Below are 23,639 nucleotides of genomic sequence, written 5' to 3'. Positions count from 1 at the left end.
TGTCAGTGTACTGTAATTACCGGTCATCTTCGTCTAGCTCATCTAACGGTAGGCCCAGGAAACTGGCTGTTTCGACGGGTTGGGTCTAGATGGAGAGGGGTGTTAGATGAGTGGGTTTGATGGGGCATGTGAAAAGGTGGTTAGTGTCGTGCGGGGTGCCTTCACATGCTGGACATATGTTTAGTATGTCGGAGGTTGATTCTGGATAGGTAGGAGTTTAACCTGCTACAGTATCCAGAACGTAATTGTGCCAAGGTTACGCGGGACTCTCGGGGAATTCGGAGCTCTTCGTCTGCGATTGGTGGTGGGTGGACTCCGATAACGGCATTCGGGGGTCGGGACCTTAAGAAGGTGGTAAGAGTCTCCCGATGAATGTCGTTAATGGCCTGTCTGTACCCTGTCTGATCCTGGAGTGGTCTGTCTGTTGTGTCCAGGATCTCGTCCACGTAGTTGAGGAAATGTCTCCTGATGTGCCTGGGAGGTGGCTCAGGCTCGAGCAGGTGTCTGCATGTGTGAGGCCTACGGTGACACCCTAGCAGAAACTGCTTGCCGAGCATTTTGTTGTGCATGTTAGCCTCGTCGTGTAAGTGTTGAATTGGGGACATCAGGAGACATCCTGTCGCGGTCCTAATGGCAGTATTTTTGCAGGTCTGGAACTTCGTCCACTGCGTATCACTGGTTCCAGGCGACCAGACAGGCGCGGCATAGTTTAGAACCGGCCGGCCTATTGCTTTGAAAGTCGACAGCTACATTTCTTTGTCTTTGCCCCAAGTGCTGCCGGCGAGCGACTTGAGGACCTTGTTGCGATTCTGTACTCTCGTTGCAATAGCGGTTGTGTGCGCTGAGAAGGAGAGCAAGCTGTCGAAGGTGACTCCCAAAAGTCTGGGGTTATTAACCGTCGGTATTGGGGGTATCATCGACGTGCACCTGAAGTGGCAGCTTGACCTCCTTTGTCCAGGTGGTAAAAAGGGTCGCCGTGGATTTAGTAGGAGAAAGTTTTAAGTTTCTCGCAGTGAAGAAGCGAGAAATGCGGGCGAGGTAGTCGTTTACTGTAGAGCATTGGCCATTAATGTCATTGCCTGACGCCATTATTGCGCAGTCGTCGACGTATGAGACCAGTAAGACTCCCTCCATCACCACTCTATGCGTTTGATTTGCCATAAGATGGGCTCCTCAAAGATTGTGGCCGCTGTGTTATGGTGTTGGAGACCAGCCATGTTTCGCTTCCGTACAACAATACAGACTTCACGTATGAGCCGAATATACGTAGTTTAGTGCGCCTGGAGATTTGCGAACTCCCCCAAACTGTATGCATTCTTCCGAATGCCGCCTTTACTTTGTTTAGCTTGCAGTTGACATCTTCATCTACTCCACCATCTGCCGTTATAGTGCAGCTGAGGTAGCAGAAGATTGGGATAAATTCCACCGGGCACCCCTCAACAATTATATGTCTTTTTTTAGTGTTTACATTTGAGTCTGCTTTGTATGATCGAGCTAGAATGTTGTGGATGTTGTTGAGCAGGGTTATTTCGCGCCAGTTGCCACAGTCATGCAAATCGTCTCTTGGGGACAGCTTGACGATAATGCTTCTTGTCGAGGGACGGCGATCAATAGTTCGGATTGTATGCCATTTTCGCCCGCGGCTTTGCTGAGCTTCAGCTTATTGACTGCATCCGTTAGGCTAGGGCAAGATGTTGTTATTTTGCTGCTTGTTTTTGCGCTGCCCACTTCAAAGCTAGATTCATTGCTAAGAGCAATGTTGCTTCAAAATATTCTTTCCATGTATGGGTCTGGTCATCATTTGAGGTCAGAAAGTATTCAGATCTCTTATTGGCTGGCTACTACTACTCTGCTGGTTGGTTAGGCGGCACTGTACAGCTGCCTCATACTGACCGAAGGGAGCCATCGCTGATGAGTTGCCTTTTGAGTTCCTTTCTGCGCTGTATGATGCCCCAAACAGTGCTAGAGATCCTTGGCCATCAGTATCAAGGCTTTTACTATGCAGATTTTCTCTGGAGCGGTTTGCTTGAGCGTGACATTTACAGCACCCCAATTGTTCTGGTTAATGGGGAGCTTCTCGCGAAAGGCGCTTGCCATTTCCTTTCTGGTATATCTACGTAGTGTGTTGGTTTACTTCCTGCATTCCAGCTTGATCTTGACGTGGTCGGTAATTAATTAGCTCGTGATCACTATCTATGTGGCTTCCCGCCTATTCCTTATATCAAGTAGCTAGCCTCTCCACGACTCACGTAAATGTGGTATTATTGGTTATGAGTCGTCCCACTGTGTGAAGTCCAGGTGTATTTAGGGATTTCCTTGTGGAGTAAGATTGAGCTGCCAATCGCAAACTGAAACGTCTGGCACACATCAATTAGTCAGCTACCGTTGCTGTTGCGTGATCCGCAGTCATGTGCGCCCATGATTTGTTTTTGGTGAGTTGTGCTTATTTTCGCATTGAATCCGCCCATGCGAGTAGAACTCGTCTTTGGCAGAAGAGGAAGCGTCCTCTGTCGGCTTGTAGCATTGTGCGATGGTAACGTGGCGATGAGCGTTAATGCAGAAGCGTTCTAGGATTATGCGGTGTGAGATTGGCTTTCAAGAATGCAAGGTGTTACGAATTTCCCTGGAAATTATTGGAGAGTTCTAAAGTTTCATTGGAACTCATTGAACGCGCAATCACATCCGGCCAATTTGAGTCCCAGGGCACAGGGGTATAACTGGGAACGAAATAGCGGACGTATTGGCGAGAGAAGCTGCGGCCTCGCCCTTAATAGGACCCGAGTGTTCCTTGCTTTAAGATAACACACCATCAAGGCAAAGCTTAAGAGTGAAAAGTTAGGGCTAAGGAGGTTAGCTGCCTCCAAACTATGACACTACGCCATTCGAAATCTTTACTAGGATGGTAAAACCAAAAGACGTTTAATAAACTCATAACCCTCCCCAAGGATAAACTGAGAACTCTCACGGGCATTCTCACAGGCCGCTGCAGACTGCGTAGTCATCTGCACATGATCGGGATTTGGTCTACGGACTCTTGTCGTTTCTGCGACTAATCTCAGCAGACTAGAATGCACCTTCTCCGAGAATGCAGCGCTGTAGCGCGGAGAAAGTTTAGACATCTTGGTCAACTGCAGCCGGAAGAAAGGCATATACGCTCAACCAAACCCAGCGCTATCCTGAGTTCAATAAGGAAACTGGGTCCGGATGAGTTGCTGTGCTGAGTAGTAGACACAAAAGGCCATAAAGTCGAGGTGCAAACCTTAGAAAGTATCTATCTATCTAACGTTCCATTGTGTTATTCGTGTCCTGGTACGTGCACCAAATGTCGTCTCGAATATACGAGGCTTTGTCTTGTGTTGGTTACGTTGATCAGATAGATTGCAGCCAGGGTAGGTGATAAGCCTCCCGCTACCAATCCTAAGTGCTGTCCAATTGTCACTACTTAGGAACAACGCTTTCCGCTTACCGCCATCTGTGTCTGTCTGCGAGAAGAATCGCACAGACGGCTGAGGACTTCACTAAAGTTGATTTATTCTGGTCTGTTTATCGCTACTGCCCGCTTCCTCTTGCAGGTGCCGTTGGTGCATTGCGCCTTTTAGCAGCCACAATGCCCGCTGACTATTGTGCGGGAGTGAGATTGGATAGGATCATTTTCTTTTTTGGGTTTCGGAAGTGAGTTGATAGATGTTTTTGGGGTTGGAAAATTTTTTGAAACAAGGAAAAGTAGGCTAATTTGGAAAAGTGCATGGGTCGTGGTTCACGTTGCGTCCCAGAACCTCTCGGAGGCCAGGATAGTGCACTTACGCTAGTCTACCAAGGTCGCTATGGACAAAATAGGGAACATAAATTGTGTTTCCAAGAATCTATTATATGACAATTGCAATATAATTTCTAATGAAAACAAAATACAAATGTGATTTTGGACTTAATTCCACTTAATTCCACGGCAGAGTCCAATTACGTTTATGCATAAATTGAAGGATTAGCCGTTTTATATATATACATTTTTTTTTTTTTCAGAATACTTCCAATTGTAAATCCTAAGGATGGAAATTCTGTTCAAAGTACAGGTATGTGCATTTTTTATAATATACATAAAAGATTGTTATTTTAAGCTGTAAATTTAATAAAAACAAATTGAGTTTTACACTAACGATAGAGTTAATTGTCCCTAACGGAACTGTCAGTCATATTTTAAATTTGTCGTTCCGGTAATGATGTAGAACTGATTGCATTGCATATGCATTCTAGATGAAAGCCATCGTCTGGAGGTATGTATTCATGCTGCACTCTCAGCGCTAAGGTTGTTATGCGTACAAAAACAAAACTTTTTAATCTTTTCCACTTTAGCTTTTGCTAGTATATGTATTTTGTTTGACTATCTTCAAGCGTTCTGTTATCCTGTTATAATCAAGTAAAAATGGTGCTTACACCCTTTCTTCGGTGTTCGGCCTATGTTGTGGTTGTTGTTGTAGCAGTTCGGCCTATCTTCTCTTCCTTGTGCTGTGTGCCTTGAAGTCAATTCACAAATGGAGGGACCTTCAGTTTTATGCCGCCTCCGAACGACAGATAATTTCTTCTTCTGTCTTTTCTATCATTTTGGAGCTCGGGCACTACCGAATGCTAGTCACACACCAATCCATTCTGCTATACCGGCCGGTATTTAAAATGCACTTGAACACTTTTTGTCGTGAAAGCTTAGAAAGCATTGTCGATAATCCTTGGTATAAGAATTGATCTGAACATACTAAACATATGTACATCTTGTGGAAGAATCAAGCATGACACTAACCATCTTTTCACATAGTCACTCAAATGTAATTAACACCCCTATATTGGTCTCATCCTATCGAAACAGATTGCTTCCAGGGCCTACCGTTAAGTCAAACCGACGACGACGATTGACTAACGTCACAGCAGGACCAACGTAGACAACCTCATGCGTCTCTCACACCGCCCGTTACAGCAGTCCTGCCGAAGAGCTTCAAGCTTCTTCAATTCAACTGTAATGGACTCACGCACAAGATAGATGAGATAATTGACTTCAATGCCGTCATGGAATCCCAATAGGTGCGGTGCAAAAGACAAAACAGCACGCTAGCTAATCCTTGATAACCAGGGATGGCAATAACGTGCACAGACAAGATCGCCAGGTAGACGGTGGAGGTGGCCTAACGTTTATAGTCCACCACACAGCGCAGTATCGCCTGATCAACGAAGGCATCGACCATTGGGACAGCATCTTAGAATGGCAAGGTATAGCTGTCCGGTCAGCCCATACCGAGCTCGAAATTTATAATATACTTGTATATATACCCCCTGTCACCTGCTGCCTGGCAGCATATCACCCTGAAATTGGTGCGCTCATCAGAGGGGAAAACCGATTGGGAAAAGGTGACTTTAATGCTCATCACGATCTTTGGCATGCAAACCTACCAAAGGATTGTAGGGGTCAGGTCAACCGTTGGCAGAGCAGATAGACTATTCGACATTCAGCACAGTGAACAACGACGCCCCACCAGGGTCGTGGGCAATAGCAGCAGCAGTTGGTGGGTTTGCGCGTAGGCGAACGCGCATTCCACAAGGTTCTCATAGCTGCTGCGGGTCGCTTCATACCCGCTGGAAGGATCTGGGATATGCGTCCAAATTTCCCAGTTGAAGCAGCTGTTCTAGCAAACGAGCGTGATCTCCTACGCCAGGTCGATCCCTGGGATACTCGCATAAAGGATCTCAATTTGGAGATCTGGCAACTGGTAATCCAACGCAAGTGGACTAAATGGGAAGAACATTTCAAGTCCTGTAACTTCACCGCTGGTGTGAGTAAGCTCTGGTCCACCGTACGGCCCCTATCGAACGCGAAGTAGAACAACGATAAGGGGGCTATCACCTTCACCGGTTGCACTTTGTCAAACCCGAAGAGATGCGCGAGCTGCTTTAGCCGGAAATTTATATTGTATCCTCAGGCCGACAGATCCAAGCGTCGTGCCACCACTACCGAACAACAGTGCGCCATTTACTTTTTCCAGTGATGTCGTTCAGGCGGCCATCAACAAAATAAAAGTACCAAAATTCATCGGCCCTGACGGACTTAACATACTGATGCTGATCTACTCCATTGGGAGGAGAGTACTCCACAAGAGTATTCAACTTGTCCATGGCCCCACTCATAATTCCTGATAAGTGGAAAGCAGGGAGAGTGGCCTTTCTACTAAACTCTGGGAAACCTGCCAACGAAGGGGAATATTATCGGCCTGTAACTCTCCTTTCCCCAGTAGTGCAGACTCTTGAAGCCCTACTACTCCCACTCTACTCGAAACATCTGGCCCCATCCTAACATCAGCGTGGCTTCCGAAGAGTGCACAGTACCACCACAGCATTCACCTCCATAAACACCCAGATAAGCCGCGGGCTTAACCGAAACCGCCCCTGCGAGAGGACTGTTATAGTATCGCTGGACCTGAGGAAGGCTTACGACACAGTTAGCCACTCCACGATACTCGATGATATTATACAGTCGACACTCCCGCCAGGGCTGAAGAGGAGATCCGCGAATTATTGTATCTGAGTGGTCGTCACTCGTCAGTAATTTTTCGAAACCAAATTTCTAAACAGAGGAAGATAAAGTAATGTGCTCCCCAGGATGGTGCTCTTTCACCCTTGCTTTTCAACTTCTACATACCGAAATCCTCGTTTCTTATGCTGACGATTGTACGATAATGGCGTCGGGCAATGAAAGTGATGGCTGTGTGTCAAATACGCTTCAAGGGCACCCCACTGCTACCACTTCGGATACTCTAGAGGCAGCTATCTGTCTTACCACCAGCTTTCTCATATCCTTCTATACTCCTATGGCTAGGTACCAAGATGAGAGTGATGTCTGTTTTGCATGCTAAAGCATTTTATTTTTCTTATGATTATCTGACGATTTTTGTATTGGTTGGTAACTTTATAGCTAAGATGGCTACTTGACTATCTGCTTCTAATAGTTGTTGTGGATGATTTCTGCTTAGTCTGCAAACTTTTTTTTATCCCGAGAACCACTGCTCGAAAGATGTTAGTCCAATTCCCCATTGCTTTCGCGTGAGAAACATTACTTAAATTCCAGATCTTAATCCATTGGACTACAGTTTGTAGTCAGAATTGGAGATCATGGCCTGTCGAAAACCTCACAGAAATTTGGAGAGTCTCAAACAATTTTTGGACCAACGACGTCAATATCCATGGAAACCTTGTGTGCTGCAATAGCTGAACGGTCTTATCGTTTGAGGCCTTGTGTAAAAGCAATTGGTGACCATTTCGTGACCAAAACTAACTACATTAAAAAAAAAATACCAGTCTAACGGTTAGACTTGATAGAAGTGAAACCTTCCGTAAAACAAACTGAGAGAGAATAAGACGAAAGCAGCATTAGGAGCGGGATAATTATAGGTTCATTATAATATTGCTATAAAGTTCATATTTTATTTTCTTCATTTTATCATTATTCATCCTCAATGTTTTCAATTTCAACAAATGATACGAGTGGCTTATGATAGATAAAATATGATACAAATGCTTTGGTTTCGATGTTGTCAAAAAAAATACCCAAACGGACCGAAGAAACAGACTTACAAATTTCTTCCATTTTCGTCTACTTGTATTCATATAAAAATTTATGTCTCTTCCCACCAAAGCTAAATGTATTAGTATATTTCTTCTTGTATTTATTCAAGGCTGAAATCCCGGCGGTACTGCAATAGCGGGTCAACCCGTGGCAGAGGTGGAGAGCAAGCCCCTAAAACACTCCGCCCATTTCCAAAAATCAGTTTAACATTTGTTGTCTTCCGATGGAGGATCTATCAGATGTTAAGCTGATAACCACACTACCTAGTCAATAGATTTAAATAATAAACCTAATAAACCTTTTGAGAATTACACTCTCACAAAAATTAATGTACGAAATGTTTATACCGATTCACTTAAACTGACTTTCAGTATCTAAACCAGTGCTGTCCAAAATGAAAAATGTGAGTGTATAAGTGAGAACGAGAGAATGGGAGCAGCCCAGTGGGAAATTTAAACCAAAATAAATAAATATTGGATTGGAGTAGAAAATTTTTGTGGGAGGAATCGAAATGCCTTTTGATATTATATCTATAGCTTCCTTTGAACGACTTGTAACATAAAAGGCATTGCAAGTCGCCAAAGGCATTTTCTAGCATAAAAAAGTTCTCACAGGGCATTGTATTGCATACATTAAGCGTCGCGGACAAACGTGGTGTTTATTCGTTGCTGGTTTGCTAACGACTGAACGATGGAGAGTAAGAATACGTGTCATCAATTGATGTATGGGATGGACTGCACTGATCTAAACCAAAAAACTGTTTTCAATAAATAATCAGAAATGTCCTACAATGCAAATTTCAAAAAAAAAAAAAATCCATTTTCGTCTACATGTATTCATATAAAAATTTATGGCTCTTCCCACCAAAGCTAAATGTATTAGTATATTTTTTCTTGTATTTATTCAAAGCCGAAATCCCGGCGGTACTGCAATACCGGGTCAACCCGTGGCAGAGAAGGAGCAAGCCCCTAAAACTCTCCGCCCATTTCCAAAAATCAGTTTAACATTTGTTGTCCTCCGATGGAGGATCTATCAGATGTTAAGCTGATAGGAACAAATACCACACTACCTACTTCAATAGATTTTCTAATAAACCTTTTGAGAATTTACACGCTCACTAAAATTAATGTACGAAATATTTATACCGATTCACTTAAACTGACTTTCAGTATCTAAACCAAAAAACTGTTTTCAATAAATAATCAGAAATGTCCTACAATGCAAATTTCAAAAAAAAAAATTCCATTTTCGTCTACATGTATTCATATAAAAATTTATGGCTCTTCCCACCAAAGCTAAATGTATTAGTATATTTTTTCTTGTATTTATTCAAAGCCGAAATCCCGGCGGTACTGCAATACCGGGTCAACCCGTGGCAGAGAAGGAGCAAGCCCCTAAAACACTCCGCCCATTTCCAAAAATCAGTTTACCATTTGTTGTCCTCCGATGGAGGATCTATCAGATGTTAAGCTGATAAGAACAGATATCACACTACCTAGTCAATACATTTTAAATAATAAACCTAATAAAACTTTTGAGAATTACACGCTCACAAAAATTATTTATATCAACATATAATATAACGCTTCGTAACTAAATAACTTTTAGGCCAGCGACGACAGCATGGCGCGGTAGGCGAGCGACTAGCAATGTGAGCTTCCGATCCAAAATCCTTGGTTCGAATCACAAAAAAAAATAAAAGTTATTTTTATTTAGTTCGTCGCTACTTTTATATCAACATATAATATAACGCTTCGTAGCCAAGTTGGTCGCTTTTTTCGTTTCACTTTTCCTCAAATCACTCCCAACGATTCTAAAGAAGTTTTCACTTCAAAAAGTATTATAATCTCACATCTATAACGGACGTAACTTGTAACAGAACGTTTGGCTGAAGTAAGTACAGTGAGTCAAATAAGTATTGGCACTCTCGAAAAATCAATGTTCTCAGTGCTATAACTTTTCTTCTAATGAAAGTATAAGAAAATATTGAATAAGGCAGAAATTCACATCAAAAAAGTATTAGCCCATTATTTATGTTAGCTTATGCTTTTGGCGTCGTAACGGTAGGAAGGTAAGTATAGTGGGAACTTTTTCCTAAAATATTGAACCTTCTTCTATCCAGGGCCATGCATATTATTTCTGTTTACTTTCAACAGTCGGTTTGTGCGGCCTATATTCCATTCCGGCCACATCATTCTGCTAGTTGCACAGGTCAGGGACTCAGACCATAGCCTGTTGGCAGCACTGATAGTGTGTTTATCTATAAGCATTTTACGAATTGCTAAAGGTATAGGTATGTTCGCTTTGTCTGGTTGGATCGGTAATGTGGTACCCAATCTCGCAAGTTCATCTGCTTTTCAGTTGCCTTCTATGTCTCTATGATCCGCCACTCTGAGCAGGTTTATTACAAAGCACTGTGACAGTTCTGCCAGAACGTCGATACATTCTTTTACTGTCTTCGAGTTAATATTAGGCGATTTTAAAGCTTTCAGAGCCGATTGACTATCTGAATATATATTTATATCTCTTGTAGTGAGGACACTTTCATCTAGGGCTAGTCGGCCTTCCCTGATAGCCAAAATTTCAGCTTGAAATATACTGCAGCGATCCGGTAACCGGAATGAGATTTTGGCATTCATTCCTTCACAATGAAGGCCTACGCCTACTTGATCATTTAGCTTGGAACCATCAGTATAGATGCTGATTCCGCTTCTATTGTCCATTACCCCATTGTCCCAATCTTCTCTCGTTGGGAAAGTTGTCGTAAAGGATGTGTTTAAATGCTACCCTACTGAGCTACGAAAGTCTGTCGTTTGATGTAGGAAGGGGTATTCGTCTAGTATTCCAGCCTTCTGACGCCTTCTGTTAATGGCTAAGTTAAAAGATTTTCTTAACCCAAGTGCTGATTTCGCCGCCAGCTGTTTGCTGTAGACCTCAATCGGTAATAAGTGCAGCATGAAATTCATCGCTGCCGTGGGCGTAGTCTTTAGTGCCCCGCTTATGCAGAGACTAGCACCACTTTGAATACTTTCTAGGCGTTTTACTGTTGTTCTTTTCTTAAATTTGGCCACCAGACTAAGACACCGTATGTCATGATAGGCCGTACCACTGCTGTATATAGCCAGTGTACTATTTTTGAGGTTAGGCTCCATTTTCTTTTGCATGTATAGAGTGTTGTGGCTGCTTTTTTTACTCTATCATTAATCGGTTGTTTCGACGAGAGCTTCCTATCTAATACTAGTGCTAGGTAGCTCGCCTCTTCCCCAATTGACAGTGTGATTCCCTCAATGGTAGGGGGTTTAGAACAGGTATCCTGTATTTCCTGGTGAACATGATTAGTTCTGTTTTGTTGGGATTTACCCCAAGACCACTCGATGCAGCCCAGCGGCTCACATCGTTCAAAGCATTTTGTATTATGTAGCAGATGGTATCTGGGGATTTCCCTCTTATTAATATTGCAACATCATCTGCGTAGGCCACTACGTGAATCCTTCTTTCCTCTAGATTCCAATTGATTTATTGCAAGAGTCCACAGCAGAAGAGAAAGTACACCGCCCTGAGGGGTGCCCCTCTTAATGAATCTGCGTATTGTCAAGGGCACAATTTTTTATAAGAGCGTACAATTGTTGGCGTATGCCGATGATATTGACATCATCGGCCTTAACAACCGCGCTGTTAGTTCTGCCTTCTCCAAACTGGATAAAGAGGCAAAGCGAATGGGTTTGGTGGTGAACGAGGACAAAACGAAGTACCTCCTGTCTTCAAACAAACAGTCGGCGCACTCGCGTATCGGCACCCACGTCACTGTAGACAGTTATAATTTCGAGGTTGTAAAAGACTTCGTTTATTTAGGAACCAGCATTAACACCGATAACAATGTCAGCCTTGAAATCCAACGTAGAATCTCTCTTGCCAACAAGTGCTACTTTGGACTAAGTAGGCAACTGAGTAGTAAAGTCCTCTCTCGACGAACAAAACTAACACTCTACAAGACTCTCATCATGCCCGTCTTAACGTATGGCGCAGAAGCTTGGACGATGACAACATCCGATGAAGCGACGCTTGGAGTGTTCGAGAGAAAGATTCTGCGTAAGATTTTTGGACCTTTGCGCACGTTGGCAACGGCGAATATCGTAGACGATGGAACGATGAGCTGTATGAGCTTTACGACGACATAGACATAGCGCAGCGAATAAAGATCCAGCGGCTACGTTGGCTGGGTCATGTCGTCCGAATGGATACAAACGCTCCGGCTTTGAAACTATTCGATGCGGTACCAGCTGGTGGTAGCAGAGGAAGAGGGCGGCCTCCACTGCGTTGGAAAGATCAGGTGGAGAAGAACTTGGCTTCACTTGGTGTGTCCAACTGGCGCCGGTTAGCACGAGAAAGAAACGACTGGCGCGCTTTGTTAAACTCGGCCAAAATCGCGTAAGCGGTTATAGCGCCAATTAAGAAGAAGAAGATTGTCAAGGGGCTCAACGTCGAAATTGAGAACCTGCCTAGTAACGGCTGTTCCGTAAATTTCACAAGGCCCTCGGCGATACCCAAATCGGTCATCGCGCTTGTTATTGCCTCCGGTAGGATGTTGTTGAAAGCGCCCTCTTTGTCTAGGAAGGCTACCATAGAATACTCTTTATTCTCTATTGATTTCTCTATCTCTGAAACAAGTGAATTTAATGCTGTCTCTATGGATTTATCTTTAGAGTAGGCATGTTGTGATCTCGTGAGTAGCGACGGTGTCAAGTTTTCCCTTATAAAGGCGAATGAGGAAAGGCTAATAGGTTTGAAATCTTTAGGTTTCGTATGCGAGCTCCTACCAGCCTTTGGTATGAAAACCATCCTGACTTCCCTCCACCTTAGGGGGGGGACATAATTTAGTCGTAATGTTGCTCTGAATATGGTTATCAGCCATTTCATAATGTTGCCCGATGTTTGTTGCACTTGCGCAGGGATTATCTCATCTGGTCCCGGTGTTTTATATGGTTGGAGGTTTTCTACAGCCGAAGTTATCTTGGCTTATGTGACAATGTTGAGGATGTTGGAACCTAGTACGGCATCCGAAGTTGAAATATTGGCGGTTATCGCTAACTCGAAATTACCTGGGAAGTGGGTATTTAATAGTAAGTGTAATGATTCTTCGCTGGATTCTGTCCAGGTGGAGTCTGGCTTCTGAAGATACCCTATGGGTTGAGCAGACTTGGTTATGATTTTTCTCAGTCGAGATGACTCTACCGTAGTTTCGATCTCACCACAAAATGTTCTCCATGAAGACCTTTTTGCTTTCCTTATTTCTTTCTTATATATTTTTAGATTGTCATAATACATGTGCCATTCGTTCTTGCTTTGGGAGAGTTTAACTCTGTTGAATTGTTTCCTGCAATTCTTTTGTAGCTTTTTCAGTCCGGGTGACCAGCAGAGTAGCTTATTCTTCCCTCTATGCTTATCTGCTGGACAAGCCTTATGCAGGGTTTGGTTGCAGCAATTAGTCAGTCTATTGACCATGTAATCTAATGCCTCTATGCTAGAAGGGTTGAAAGGACGTTTTGCTAGCTCTTGAGAATATCTTAGCCAGTTTGTTTTCCTACGGTTCCTGAATTTTAGTGCTTTATGATGAATGACCTCTTCCTGGAGCATGCATTCTATATATCTGTGATCAGAGAATGAATGGGCATTGATAGAGTCTGAAACTAACGTAATGTCAAGAACTTCCTGACGATTACGTGCAATAAAGGTAAGGCTCATTACCGCGATTGCAGAGCAATAATTTGGTTCCCATAATAAAATTAAAGAGTGACTCGCCTCGCTCGTTAATATCTGAACTACCCAGGTAGTGTGATGGGCGTTTGCGTCGCCTCCCATTAGTAATTTGTTGCTGCAAGCTTCGCTGTCCAGTATCAGCTCTTTTAGCAGCCACGACGGTACTGAATCTCCGTGTACCATATAAAGAGACGATAGCCGGTACCTGTTACCATCTGTCTCCCAGCTTATCTTAGTTGTGTCTGTATTGCTATACTTGTGGATCATAAATGTAGTTAGTTCTGTTTTTGCCATAATACAAGACCTTGAATTACCTTCACAGTCCACTGTGTATAGCTTATATTCCGGTATCCTCAATCCGCAGATGCGCCCTCCATTGATCCATGGCTCCTGAATGAGGACAAAATCAGGGTTGTCTGCTGCAGTGCGATCAATTAGGGCTTCCGATGCTAGCTTACTATGATGAAGATTTATTTGAAGAAGACGCATTATTTGTATTCTCATCCTCTTGCGACTCGCTCAAGAGCTTTCTTTCTGAGTATGTTGTACTCGAACCAGCTGTAAGCCCAGTTGTCGTACTTGTATTCATTTTCTTAAGTCTAGCTGTGAGCTCAGACCCTGATGAACAGTACCCTTCCAAGTCGATGCTCTCGACGTCGCTTGAGGACTCCATAGGACCTTTCTCAGCGTCATTAGTTTCAATGTCTGAGGCTAATTGGTCAATAGCATCAGCATCTGTTTTAAAGGTTTTGACTCTCACCTTGCCAAAACCGTAGTTTATGATACTTTCGCTTTTCTCCAAAGGTTCTAGCGAGTCGTTCGTTAGCAACAGCATTACCTGCGTTGTGGCACGTTTCGTCACCACACCGCCTACTGTTATAGTAATGTTAAAAGCCTTGACAAATTTCCAGCCCGCCGGAGGGTGTAGGGACGTAAACTCGTGCCCTCGGTCGAGACGGGATATATTTCTTTTCTACTACCACGAGCTTCGCACCAGGGTAGACTTCCCTATCTTCGCTATTGCTGCTTTATATAGCTCTACCGACCTTACGTCGTCGCAGGCTATAACTTTAATTTGGCCTTGATGCCAGCCAGCGTCAGTACATGATGGTGGCGGACCTGTATTGCTTAGTAGCACTTCCAGCGTCACATTGGTCAGAGCAGCCTGCAGCCATTTCCAATGGGCCCTGGGAATTCTTCCTTCGGGATTACCCTCATCCAGGACACCAATGACGATGCGATTGCGGGCCACCTCCGCGAACGTTTTTAGGCGCTATACCTCGATTTTTCGGTCTTTTCGCTGACGATTTGATCTCTTCAGTAGACTTCTGCCTTTTGATGGCAGCTGACGATGTGGTTGGTCTTTCGAGGGTGAAGTTAGGTAGTACCTTCTTCGCCCACTCTATCGACTCGTTTACCTCCTTCGTCAGCTCCTCCGTTGCTGGTGGTGTTTCGTGGAGCCTTTTGAGTATCTTGACGGCATTACGCCTCTCCAAGTACCTTGCTTTGGTTGGATCAGTGATCCTTACTGTCGGCCATCTTCTGGCGAGAGCACTGGCCTCGGTGCTACCTGTGGCAGTATCTTCCCCATTTCTCCGAATAGTCACAGGATGTCGACTATTTGGTTTGGTTCCGACGACTGCCGCAGGAAGTGCCGATGTACTGGAGCTAGGCTTAACCTCTTCCAGTGCCAGGGCCTGCCGCCGTTCCACTCTGACTAAGTTTGACTTCAGTCATCGTGGTGATAGATAAAAAGCTCGTTTTAAACGCTACCCGCTTCTCGGAGCTTTCTGGTTTGTTTATTTGTTTTGATTTTTGTTTTTGTTTGATGATGCATTCATAGTTGGCCCCACGAGTGTCGGAGAAGAGATGTCCCACGTATGCATAGCTCCGAACTACACAGACAAGGCTAGTTATTACGGAGGGCGCCAGGTATCCGTAAGCACACTTTAACGACTGGGCTTTATCTGAAAAAGGGCCCCCAGCCAGGCTGATCCTCGGCGTGGGTCGCATGACACCTTGATCCGGCCTTTTACCTCACACCATAGTAAAACTCCATTTACAAATGCTGTACTATTAAGGAGTAACGAACACTTGTCCGTGAAGTCTTACCTTAGAGCTGTGGTACCTATTACCAGTCGGCACCCTCGGGTAGGGTTCAGTGGATGGGTTTTTGCCAACCCCCGTCCCTAAGTTGAAAATAATTCTTTTTTTGTTCAGATACGTTTTAAAGAAATACATTCAGAAAATGCCGTTTTCTAGTTTTTTATACTTTCATTAGAAGAAAAGTTATAGCACTGAGAGCTTGATTTTTCGATTGTGCCAATACGTTTTGGACTCACTTTATATTGTTAAAGACACTTATTATGGCTAGGAAGGCCGTTATGGAGTATTGTTTCTGATACAGGGATTTTTTAACGTGCCCAATCATATCCTGAAGATTTGTTTCCATGGATTTACCCTTCATGTAAGCGTGCCGCCCTTTAGAAAGTAGGTCCCCCTTCGCCAGAGATCAAATGTGTATATCTAAGATTCGTTTCGTGTTTTAAGAAGGAAGGTAAGACTAATCGGTCGGAAATCCGTCGCTACCTCGAGTTTCTTCTTACACACTTTTGGTAAGAACCCCTTTCCCTCTTGACCCAACCTGTCAAAACACCAAGTTTCCCGGGCCTACCGATAGATGAAAATGACCGGTAACCAGACTGCACTGACTGGGTTTAGCATGCTGTTATAACAACAACAACGACGATTGATAGCCGACCTGGTTTTAGGCTGTTTGGCTCGTAAATTTATACACCTTCGCAATCCGATCGTGCAATATCACACTGTGGCTTTTATCGACCGTTATATTAGTCGACGTCACATTTAATTTTATTTAATCAATGGTAAAGAATCCGGGTACTACCTTTTAAGCTTTAATTCGATTTGCGTGATGGATTGAAGATGTTGATGTATATTCAGCAAAATTTCCCAAATATGTGGCTTTGCTACTGGCTTGGTCATCCTGGCGAGAAATATGAATCTTCTAAAAGAAGTATGCCAAGCACCCTAAATAAAAGCAAAATTCTTTGGATTAAAGGTCAATGAAAGCAAACGAAATACCTTGTAAGAAAAGCGTCAGACGTTCCAACTGGTGATCAAAAATTTGAAAGAGTGGATCACATTAAGTATCTGCTTTTCAGTAGAACGGATGGTACAACGATGGCTGTTCTAGACTGTGTGCAGGCTGCAAACAGCATATTCTGTCCATGTTAAACTGTTGAAAAGTAAGCTCTTGAGTAGACAAACAAAAATCAAAATATATAAAACACTGATTCGATCAGTGGCAACATATGGATGTGAAACGTGGAACTGAAAGCAGATCCTACCTACTATCAGGTAGGTGGAAGTGGCAGTCGGCATCTAGATCCACTCACTTAGACCGATAAATACCATTTTTATACCACAGTAGCAGTTTTTCTGCCACTATTCCCTAACCATTTTGTTTAAAGTGTACATCCATTGATCTGGCTGACACGTATATCCTTAAGGTCATCAGTATCATTTAGAAACAATAAGCCAAAATATTTAAACCTAGCGGCATGCCATGCGGGACAGTTACAGTAACGAAGATGTCTAACGGACTCTTCCTCCTTATTCTTACAGCTTCTGCAATAGTTGAAATGACGTATGTTCAATCTTTGAGCCAGTCGACCGATGAGACAGTGGCCTGTTATTAAAGCAACTAACATAGACCGTTTTTCCTTGAATGATTAATTAACGCCGATGAGCGACTACCGTCCCATTTTGGTAAAATTCTTTTTGTAGTATTACATTTCAGACTATCAACCCTTGTCATGTTGGCTGAAGTAACAATGCCACTTGCACCACTCAGTTTTTAGGTTGGGAGAGGTATACCTACAATCTCATTTCAATGGTGGTAGTACCCTCTCTCGCTAATTTGTCTGCCTTACCATTCCCTGGTATGTCCCTATGGCCTGGCACCTATATCAAAGACGCCATTTCCGAGCAGTGATGGAATTGTGATAACCCCATCAAGAGGTTTAATCGCAGCGATGATGATTTGCGCGAAAAATTGTGTCTAATGAGGACAATTTCATTTTTACCATTTCGTTGAACGTTGCTGCTGCTTTTCGTGGAACGTAGGCGGATCAATTAATCGTATTGATAATATGGAAGGGGTCAAGTACGTTCAGATACTTCAACATGTAATGCTACCATATTCGGAAAAAAAATTTCAGGTGATTTGAAAATTTCAACAAGACAATGATCCAAAAAACAGTTTTCGTGTTGCAAAAAAGTTTTTTGACGACAATTTGATCATTGTTCTGGGTTGGGCATCTTCGAATGCTGACTTAAATCCAACAGAACACGTTTGGAACGACGTAAAAAATGCACTCCGTACTCAGAATATCACAAGTTTGGATCAGTTATTTGAAAAATACAGCATGGGAATCAGTTCCTGCTAAACATTGTTGATATTATTAAACTGTCGGCGCTGTGCAGCAATAAAGAATTTTCAACAAAATATTTACGTATACTATTACTTTTCTTCTCTTTTACGTTTTTCTTAGATAAAAATACAGATTGGAAACATTTTAAATTTATAAAACCAAATCTAAGTGATTTTATTGAAAAAAGTCTCATATGGGAATAACTGGATATCGTTCTTCAGTATTTTTCAACGGCTGTTTATATACATACACATAAAGTCTGCGCACACCTGACAAATTTTTTCAACTTATTAATAATTTATTTATTTATTATTTTATTATATTCTAAAGTTATAAAAGCCAAAGAAAATAACAAGATTCCTCACTTCATTTTTTATATAACGGTAAATAATTGCAGCAACATGTAAATATATCAACCAGAAAGTTTACGTACAGTTTCAAAGCATATGGATAAAGCTTTATAAATAATATACAAAAACGAAGATTAATATTTTTTTGGAAAGCCTCGATTCCTTAGGACTGTACTCAATCTGCTTGGCATTGAGTTTACTAACTTCTCTGTTTCCTCAGTTGTAAACTTCGCCCATTTTGTCCGCATAACACTTTGCAAAGTCTCCTTACATACTATTACATGCTGTCGAATTCATTTTTCTAATAGATCCGACAAATGCTTAATAAGATTAGATCCAGCGCCTCATGGAATGTTTTGAGCTGTTTTGTAGCGTTTTACAAGAGCCAAAGCTTAACGATCTCGGCTGGGTTTTGAGGTGATTATCATGTTAGAACCAAAACGTTCGTGATAAGCCTCAATTTGCGGCACTTTCTGTCAAATTCCTCTTTAAAATTATCAAATATCCGCATTTATTAATTGTCGATTCAATAGGTTTCAACAACTGACCCACGCCACGTGCCGTCATGCATTCCCACAACATAAGTCCACCAATGCCGTGCTTTGCTGTACCAACAAGATTTTGTTTCTCAAGAGTAATTCCTGATTTGCGCCAACAATTCGACGACCACCTATTCAAAAAATACAAAATTTACATATCTAAAAAATGACTTGTTTCCAAAACTCGATTCTTGTTTATATAATTATTTACAAATCCAAAAAACAATCAAATTCGTTTTTTTATGTTCACAAGTGAAATAAACTTTCTTTCTTCGAACGACTCTACCATGATATATAGTTTATGTAAAACTTTTCTAGCAGTTTCCGCACAAATTTTTTTAAATGTTTGACTTAGGTTTTCGACAATGTTTACTTATGTAAATCGAGGGTTGAATTTTGCCACATTGATTATGTAGCGCTCTTCTCGGACGATAGTGTTCTTGGGCGCCCAGACATGGGCTTAGATGTTACAATCTCGGTTTGCTTGTGCGTGTTTACTACGCGTTGAACAGAGGAAGCCATTCTCCCAATAGCTTTGCCAATATTTCGGAAAATATTTCCATTTTTCCACAATTTTATAATTATTTTTTCTTTCTGATACACTAATTTCTTTGGTTCGCTAACCGATCAATTATAATAAATATTATAAATCTGGTTTTTTTCTTTTGATTTTGTAACTTAAGAATCTAGTGAAATATGTTTTCAACTCTACGAGTTGAAGATCGTATAATTCGTAAATTTATATTCCGTTTTTAATCAAATTAAAAATATTTGTAAGATGTCCGCATACTTCATGGGCTATGTATGTATATGTTACCATAGAAGGTGAAGTCCAAAATAAACAAGACTGGCGTCATAAAAATGTTTTTGATGACTCCATTTTTTTAATGAGTTAGTGCGTTGGAAGTTACATCCCTAGCTGACTTCCAGTGAAAGCTTCGGTTCAGTGCAAGCGAAGTTATTGCGTCCAAAGTGCCACTATGTTTGTGTCATCGGTATAAAAATGAGCTTCGAACGAAGAGCTATATTAATATCAAATTTTCTTTCAAAATCAATAAAACGTTTACCGAAACATTTGAATTGATGAAAAAAGTTTATGGCGTTGTTTACACGTTTCAGAGATGGTTGTGAGGACATAAATTACAATGAACATACGAACCGCCCTAAATCAGTAATCACAGAAAACTCCATCGAAACTGTTCGTAAATTTATCAAAAACGAACCGAAATCATCGTTGAAATTCATAGAATCGGAGTGGAATATCTCCAAAATATCGATTTATCGCACTTTAACTGATTGTTGTTCTTGTTGTAGCAGTACCTTTGCCCTGTCAGTGTAGCGCATTCACCGGTCGTATTCGTCTAGCTCATCTAACGGTAGGCCCAGGAAACTAGTTGTTTCGGCGGGTTGGGTCCAGAGGGAGAGGGGTGTTATATGAGTGGGTTTAATGGGGCATGTGAAAGGGTGGTTAGTGTCGTGCGGGGTGCCTTCACATGCTGGATATATTGGGTGTGCAACTAAGTTTTAAAGGTTTTTTTTCGATTTAAAAAATTTATTGTTAAAAATTGGTACAATTATTATCACCTTTTCCGTGGACTTCAATCCCATATGAGTAACAAGAACTACTCCTCAAAAGATATATATATATCAAAGCGTGTTTTGGCTCCAAGGACAACAAATTTTTTGAGGAAGGAATTAAAAATTTGTCCAAACGTTAGGAAAAAATTGTAAATAATGAAGGAAAATATATTATTGATTAGAAAATACTTTAAACGTCTTTTTTATTAATTCTAAAACCACCTTTAAAAAGCGCACGAACTTATGGACTGACCTGATATTAGTTAACCCATTAATCTGAGTTAGACCCATGCCCAGTAAATTAATTATCAATAAAAAAAGATGACGTTTGAAGGCGTTGGATATACTAGTCCGGGAGCCAGGGGTCGATTTTGGACTGCGTTTTTATACCGTTAAATTCTTGATTATACTTGTGATTTAGCTTTCATGTATAACGAAAGTGAACGTCGGCTGGCGCACCCGCGGTGGGTGTGATTGTGGAAGGGTACGAAACGTGTCGAAAAAAAATTTATACCAGCTCATTTTATAACGGCTGAAAATTTTTTGATGTATTGTTGACATTTAGTAGAATAAAAAAAAATAGTCAGCTGCGCGGTAGAGGGGGGAACACACGTCATTAAACAGGTGAACTTGTAAAAAAATTGAAAAGTAAAACTACTTTATGCCGATTGAAATTTTTTTACATAATTTTGGGCACATATGAAAATATAATAATGATGGTCAGCTGCGTTTATAGCGGTGGAAAGACCGTCAGTCGCAGCAAGAATGTATCATTGCGTTCATAAATTTCGGCGGCGCGCGGAATTTTCAATGCTTCGACTGACGTCTTTTCCCCCAACGGCCAATCAGCTGACGATTATTTTTCCATTTTCATATATTAATACTATAATATTTTAAAATTTCAAGCGGTCTTTTATCAATTTACCAGAGATATGTTTATAAGTAAAGTAACATTTCGTCACGTCCAATGTTTGATAGAACTTGGTGACGTTGATAAATTTCTGATTGTTGCAGGTCCCATCGTGCATCGAGATATTTAAATTGCTTTTGATGTTATTCATGTTCCTTAACAAAAAAATTAAAATGTCTGTGTCTGAACACCGTATTGTTACATGAGCATCATAAGTCAACTGACAAACAGGGAAAATTAATTATTTTTATATCAGCTTCTTCGTGACCTGGACATGCCAACAATGGCTCTGATACTCTTTGTACTTTGCCTTGCTGTACTTGATATTTATGACATTCCAAATAATTTACATAAATGATTTTATTGCCAATAAATGGTGCCATGTGATCATTTGCCCAATCTTCAATTGAAAAGTCGATAAATGCTTCTTTGAAGTAAATATTTTTCAATGCCTCCGCGAAATTTTATGTTTACATCTTTTCGCTCTATCGGACGGCAGCGATTGCAGGTCATGAAACGAAATTTGTTCGTAAGGGTAGTCGTTTAGGGCATCTCATCTCATAGGTACCGTCTAATAAAGTACCATTGGTGTTACGCGCTACCAGATGATGCAATCTTGTGCGGGCCACCGGTGGTACACGCCGCCCCATGAAGCAATCTTGTGCGGGCCACCGGTGGTACACCCCGCCCCATGAAGCAATCTTGTGCGGGCCACCGGTGGTACGCGCCGGCGTGAACGTGTTAATCAATTGCTCATCTTCCATTTCATTAGCAATAATGAGTAATGTGTTAACAACGTCTGCGGTAACACATGTCTGCAGTTGTTGCTCGCGGCCAATGTATTTTTTGCTTTTTTTTGGCAAAAAATGCATGTATATTCTCTCGACGTTTCGGCAGAATCAGAATCTTCTAGACTTGATACCTCAGTTACTTCAGTGTCAGCTTCATGTGCTTCTTCGCGAGGAGCACATGTAGCTTCAGCAATTATAGCTTCACCGCTACATCCACTTGTTCCCTGAAGGGCTAACACGTTGTTCACATGCGACTTATACAAGTACTCATTACTTAAGGGTCAGTCTCATGTAATTGAATGAGTGATGCGTGACGATTACAGCGAACCGCAATCATGACTCCGCATCCTCTGCTACATCCAATTTTAACAGCATCTCTGTCTTTACGAAAGAGAACGTGAAGGTTTGGATCGAAAAATTCAGCATCAAAAAAGTTTGAGTTGAGCCAGTTATAACCACCACATCATACTCACAACATGAACAAAGCAATCGCACTTCATCTGACTTACTTCTTAGTCCGGACGCATTTTCATAATAAATTTTAATTCGATTATTAGGCCTGGCACAGGCAGCTAATTCTGCGGCGGTTGATTTACTTGCTTACTTAGTACGCATTCCACTCACATTTTGATAGTACAGCGAATAGCTTGTTAACAAATCATTGGCAGGGGACAGAACGTAAGGTACAGTTCCTAAGTAGTCACTTCTTTGTTTACTCCCTCTTGAAAAAACTTGAAGGGGCATACTTTTACGCCAGGTGGCCAGAACTCTGAATTTAGTAAGCTGTCATAATGATTTGAGAAGACCCCCAGTTTAAAGTTCACTCGCTTTAGAGATTAAACAGCCACATCCTTCTTTACAAGGCTATAGCAAGATATCATTTCGGAACTAATAGATGAATGCTTAGCGACGTAAGCGATAATATTATTTGTTGTTAAAGATGACTTAAATGAAGATAAGTGTAACCATTTCATTCTATGCACAACATTTAGTTCATCATTTGAGCTCGACCCAACAACGATTTTACGAGTAAGCGCTTTAACTTTGGGTTATTCAAAGTACCGATAGAATGAGCAGGCGCAGAGTTAGAGGCAGCCGCTGCAGAGGCATTTTGTTTGGGATGTGAAGTTAATTTAGCTACGTCGGCGTAGGATGCAGTCACAGCCGCAGCAGAATCCACCACCGTTGCTGCACACGACACTCTGTTGGAATTGCGTTGCTCGATTGGCTGAGCTGCTTGTAAGAGATGATTAGATTTATTTCTGTCTTCGACAGCTGGGAGAGGGTTTATTTGAAGAGAAATCGGAGAAGCGGTAGATTGCAAATTAACGGCAGACTTAGGAGACACTTGTTTTGATGCACTTTTCACATTTTTATTAGCACACTTGCAAGAGCATGCAATGCGTCGGAGTTCTTTAACTTCTTTTGTGAGCATGGAAATAGCAGATACCACATCTTCGGCGTAATAGCTTTAATCTCGGAATGCATATGTTCCGTTTTTTTCTACTAATGCTGAAAACAGTGAAAAACGTACGCAGTCCCTTACCGCAGCCACTAACGAGCACAAAAACTCATCCGCTGAGAACAACTGCGTTCTCTTAATTACATATTTACACAATACATCGGTTTGTGTGTGTATGTGTTTCTTTGTATCTAC

The 23,639-nt window shown here is 41.8% G+C and overlaps 1 protein-coding gene, 1 non-coding gene and 2 pseudogenes across 3 annotated transcripts in view; 1 reads left to right on the top strand and 3 right to left on the bottom strand.

Annotated features, from left to right (window-relative positions):
* LOC129249817 (TBC1 domain family member 10B-like) overlaps positions 1-23,639 on the top strand; it is a 151,991-nt gene that overhangs the window by 66,955 nt on the left and 61,397 nt on the right. For both annotated transcript variants that reach the window (XM_054889478.1, XM_054889475.1), the window contains exon 7: positions 4,021-4,070. In XM_054889478.1, coding sequence (XP_054745453.1) covers positions 4,021-4,070 — 50 coding nt within the window. The remainder of the gene's footprint in view (positions 1-4,020; positions 4,071-23,639) is intronic.
* LOC129250997 (U2 spliceosomal RNA) lies at positions 7,704-7,888 on the bottom strand (annotated as a pseudogene).
* Positions 8,503-8,688, bottom strand: LOC129250891 (U2 spliceosomal RNA; annotated as a pseudogene).
* LOC129250878 (U2 spliceosomal RNA) lies at positions 8,929-9,121 on the bottom strand. The gene has a single exon (XR_008582828.1). It is a non-coding gene; the product is annotated as a U2 spliceosomal RNA (small nuclear RNA).

Source organism: Anastrepha obliqua, chromosome 6 (assembly GCF_027943255.1).
Source record: "Anastrepha obliqua isolate idAnaObli1 chromosome 6, idAnaObli1_1.0, whole genome shotgun sequence".
Lineage (NCBI taxonomy): Eukaryota > Metazoa > Arthropoda > Insecta > Diptera > Tephritidae > Anastrepha > Anastrepha obliqua.
This window is presented reverse-complemented; position numbering and strand designations above follow the sequence as displayed.